This window comes from Apium graveolens, chromosome 10 (assembly GCF_009905375.1).
Source record: "Apium graveolens cultivar Ventura chromosome 10, ASM990537v1, whole genome shotgun sequence".
Taxonomy (NCBI): Eukaryota; Viridiplantae; Streptophyta; class Magnoliopsida; order Apiales; family Apiaceae; genus Apium; species Apium graveolens.
In genome coordinates this window covers 23,179,770-23,183,534 of record NC_133656.1, presented here as the reverse complement: position 1 = coordinate 23,183,534, position 3,765 = coordinate 23,179,770, and the positions used below count along the sequence as shown (strand labels likewise).

The following is a 3,765-nucleotide window of genomic DNA, read 5'->3' as shown; positions in this document are numbered from 1 at the left end:
AATATAATTATGTCAAATGAATATAAAAGGATAATGATAATAAAATATAAAATTAATATAAAACACATATCAGTCATTTTTTCCCAACAAACATGGACACAGCAAACCACAACACATGTGTGGTGTGATTCAGAGTAAAATTTAAGCCTCTGCCATCCCCGAGAAAAATTTGCTTCGTCCAGAAAAATAACTAAACATACAAACAATCTTAACCAGTCAATAGCCACTCATCCGGTACTTTTAGTTTGGTTCAGGAGTTAACAAATCACCCCTTAGTCTTGTTATTGTAGAGACATGTCTTGCACAACAGATACCGATATAATTTGGAACATTTACTAATAAGCAAACTCAAAATATTGAGATTTTTATATGTATAGATATACAAGTCAATGTAATAGCAACAAAATTTTGAAAAACGTAAGCAAATTATATCCTATATATAATTAGTGTAAGGGAGTTTAGGTGGTATCCTAATATGGTATGGTTGTTAGGGTCAAGATTGTAAATTCCTCATGTTAGTATAGTCTTTGTTGTTTAATAAAAAACAAACAACAACACAATAAACAATTTAACGTGATCATTTCAAATGTACTGGAGTTGCAAAACAGAAAAGGTACAAATACAAAAAATCACAAAACAAACACTAAATAAAAATTTAAAAAGAAGCAAACATAACACAAAAATTAGTTTTCTTATAATAGAAGAATTCACATTTAATTGGATGCACCAAAATTTACCAATATATTTTCTATTAAAAGTTTTTAATATAAAAAATAGAAAAAGTAAATTGAAATTCAAAATATTCACCATCTGAAAATAAAATTATAGAGTGAAAATAAAATAAGAATTTAAAAAATTAAAAATTATGAAAATATAAATTTCATGAGTAAAGAAAGAAACATGAGGAATTTCTTGCAAAAAAAATAAAAAAAATAAAAAAAAAAGAATGAAAATAATATATAAATCATTCCATGTATCACACGGCTAACTATATATAATTGATGTAAAAGAATCAAGATGGTGGCGAAAACTTAATCATTAGATATGTTCAGAAAAATACAATAGCAAATATTGATTGTAATAAAATATTTTAATATTAAAATTACAATGACAAATTTTTTAAAAGAACACAAAATACTTAAAAAATTCAGTAAAACATAAATTATAAATTAACCCGTGAACAACCAAGAACGAATATTACACCTTAATCAATTTTGAATACAAGAATTGGAAGTTAATCGAACATAAACAGAGACTTGTCGTGATAGCGAGAGTAATTACAAAATTAAAAGAGAGGAATAGAGATACAGAGAGAGCACAGCCAGGAGAGAAGGAACGGGTCCGGAGTGTGGGGTAGGGGGCGGGCAATGGGCCTTGTAGTTGAAAATGTTAGTAAGCAAATAAAATATTGTGAAAATTTAAAATAAAGTATAATTGCAATGAGTTAGGTAACTTGATATAGTTGCAAATAAAAAAATAAAAAAAATTGGGATTTCTGACAAATTTCCTGGAAATAAACAATAATATATTATTCTAATAAAATGTTGAGCTATTATTTTAAAAAAAAACTACAAACCTAATTAATTTTTAATTTTATTTTTAAAAACCTACTACACGAGTGTCGAAACCGTACAACATTAAAAAACACAAAAACACGGCTACTTAATCAAAGGACAGGTATGTAAATGCAATATGATTGTACGGTATAAATAGATTGCAGATAGAGGATATGAATATTTTGATTGGTTGATATGATACCTACGGATATCACAAAGGAAAAACGATAGCCTTAAGGAGGGAAAGAATAAACCACCTAATGGCTGCAACAACAGTGGCAGCTGCCTCTTCAATGGCTTCTCTTAGAAATGTAGACCACCCTTTGTTTTCTTCCAAGTTTCGATTTGGTCGCATTTTTCCCGCAGCCAAATACGCCCCAAGATTTCTTGCCATGGCACCTCAAAAGAAGGTATTAATGTAATTAACTTGTTCTTATTTTGAACTGTGATATTTAGTTAAGGATGTAATATTTGACTAATCATGTCCTGTTTAGTTTTGTAATTGTAACTATGCCTTCAGGGTCCAAAATTGCTAGATTATTTGGAATTTTTTGGATAATGTGGATATTACAGGTTTATTGTAGATAGTACGGTAGTAATTGGTTTTCAAACATTTTATCTGGTTATGCATATCGATTTTAATTACGACACTGTACTAGTGAGTACAATTAATAATGTTCAATGGTCGTGCTTGGTGCAATAATCAGATTATTTTTAAATGCAAACTTATTATAGTTTATTGGCTGCGCCAACCTAATATTGGGTGTTTTTTAGACCCTTTTAATGCGAGAGTTTTGCAAAGTGTGTACGACTTTTAAGATTAATAATATTGGTGGATGTGATCTTTTGCTGCATTTGTCCATTTTCTCTGCTAATGCTTGAGAAAGTTGGGGTTCATGTGCCTGCTGAATTGTGTTGCGGCCTACGGTTCCTCATAGCCACAGACTTCATTCCTTGTAGCCCATCGTAACAATTTTGTTATTAGGTGACTGCTAAGCATGGAACAGCATCATACAATTTTTTGGGTAATATAATCTGTGAAAAGAATATAAAATGACCGGACATGATTTCTGTGATTCGCACTTGGGACGTACGAAATTATTTCAAGTATCTTCTTATATCATTCTTTCTTCGGAATGTATTCAGTTTACCAATGCGGCATTACTCAGGGGGCTATGTATCTTGAATTTCCAATGCTCAAGTGCTTGTTGTATTTTATCCACACTGGTGCAGGTAAACAAATACGATAAGAACTGGAGCAAACAATGGTTTGGTGCAGGACTTTTTTATGAAGGTAGTGAACAAGTTGAAGTGGATGTCTTCAAGAAACTAGAGAAGCAGAAAGTCCTCAGCAACGTTGAGAAGGCAGGTCTACTGTCAAAAGCTGAGGAACTAGGAGTCACTCTATCATCTATTGAGAAGTTGGGATTGCTTTCTAAAGCCGAGGACCTTGGGCTGCTGAGTTTGGTGGAAACGTTTGCAGGCGCATCACCTGCAGCCTTGGCCTCAGCTGCGCTGCCAGCTTTTGCATTGGCCATTCTTGCCATTGTATTGATTCCAGATGATTCTACTGCTCTTGTAGTTTTACAGGATGTCGCAGCAGCATCTCTTGGAGTTGGGGCAGTTGGATTGTTTGTTGGGTCATTGGTTTTAGAAGGATTGCAAGAGGCAGATTAAATGCTTTGGTGTCCACCCAAACCTGAAATTACTAAAAATGTTAAGTGTGCATGTGATTACTTAATGTTCCGAGTATGTATCGTTTTGCCTTGTTTATTCAACCAATTTATGTACATCTGCAAGCGCAGTGAAGAAAACTCCAACCTGTCTTCTGTTTTAATATGCTACTATATCTTTGTAGTTATCTCTTGATTGTTTTTCCCTGTACACTTCAGTGGGCAACTCCTCCTTATGTGTTAATCATTTTTTTACACTTTTTTTTAACGTGTTCCTTCTAATTCTTTACATTTCAAAAATTTTCAAAAATAGTAAAATTTTTATAATAAAATAAAATGTAAAATCTTCCACTACTTAAATCCACTATACCCTCTTAATACATAAAATATTAATAGCTCATCCCACTTCTTTACTCACTTTTTTAACTTTTCACCCCTATCCAAATATAAACAAGAAGGGAGTAATATGTATACAACTACTTTCATCTTCCTTTGATAAAGAAAGTTAAAATTTTAAATAAAAGCGAGCTTTAGCC

General features: G+C 32.0%; 1 protein-coding gene across 2 annotated transcripts; it reads left to right on the top strand.

Moving 5' to 3' along the window:
* Positions 1 to 1,724: 1,724 nt before the first annotated feature.
* On the top strand, positions 1,725 to 3,417 carry LOC141692338 (uncharacterized). 2 transcript variants are annotated; one of them, XM_074497139.1, is made up of 2 exons: positions 1,725 to 1,966; positions 2,703 to 3,417. In XM_074497139.1, the coding sequence occupies exons 1-2, from the start codon at positions 1,817 to 1,819 to the stop codon at positions 3,231 to 3,233; spliced, it is 681 nt and encodes a 226-aa protein (XP_074353240.1). In that variant the 5' UTR covers positions 1,725 to 1,816; the 3' UTR covers positions 3,234 to 3,417. The 2 variants fall into 2 exon arrangements, with proteins under 2 accessions (XP_074353240.1, XP_074353241.1); XM_074497140.1 differs by having other exon boundaries at positions 1,729 to 1,966; positions 2,790 to 3,417.
* The last annotated feature ends 348 nt before the right edge of the window (positions 3,418 to 3,765 follow it).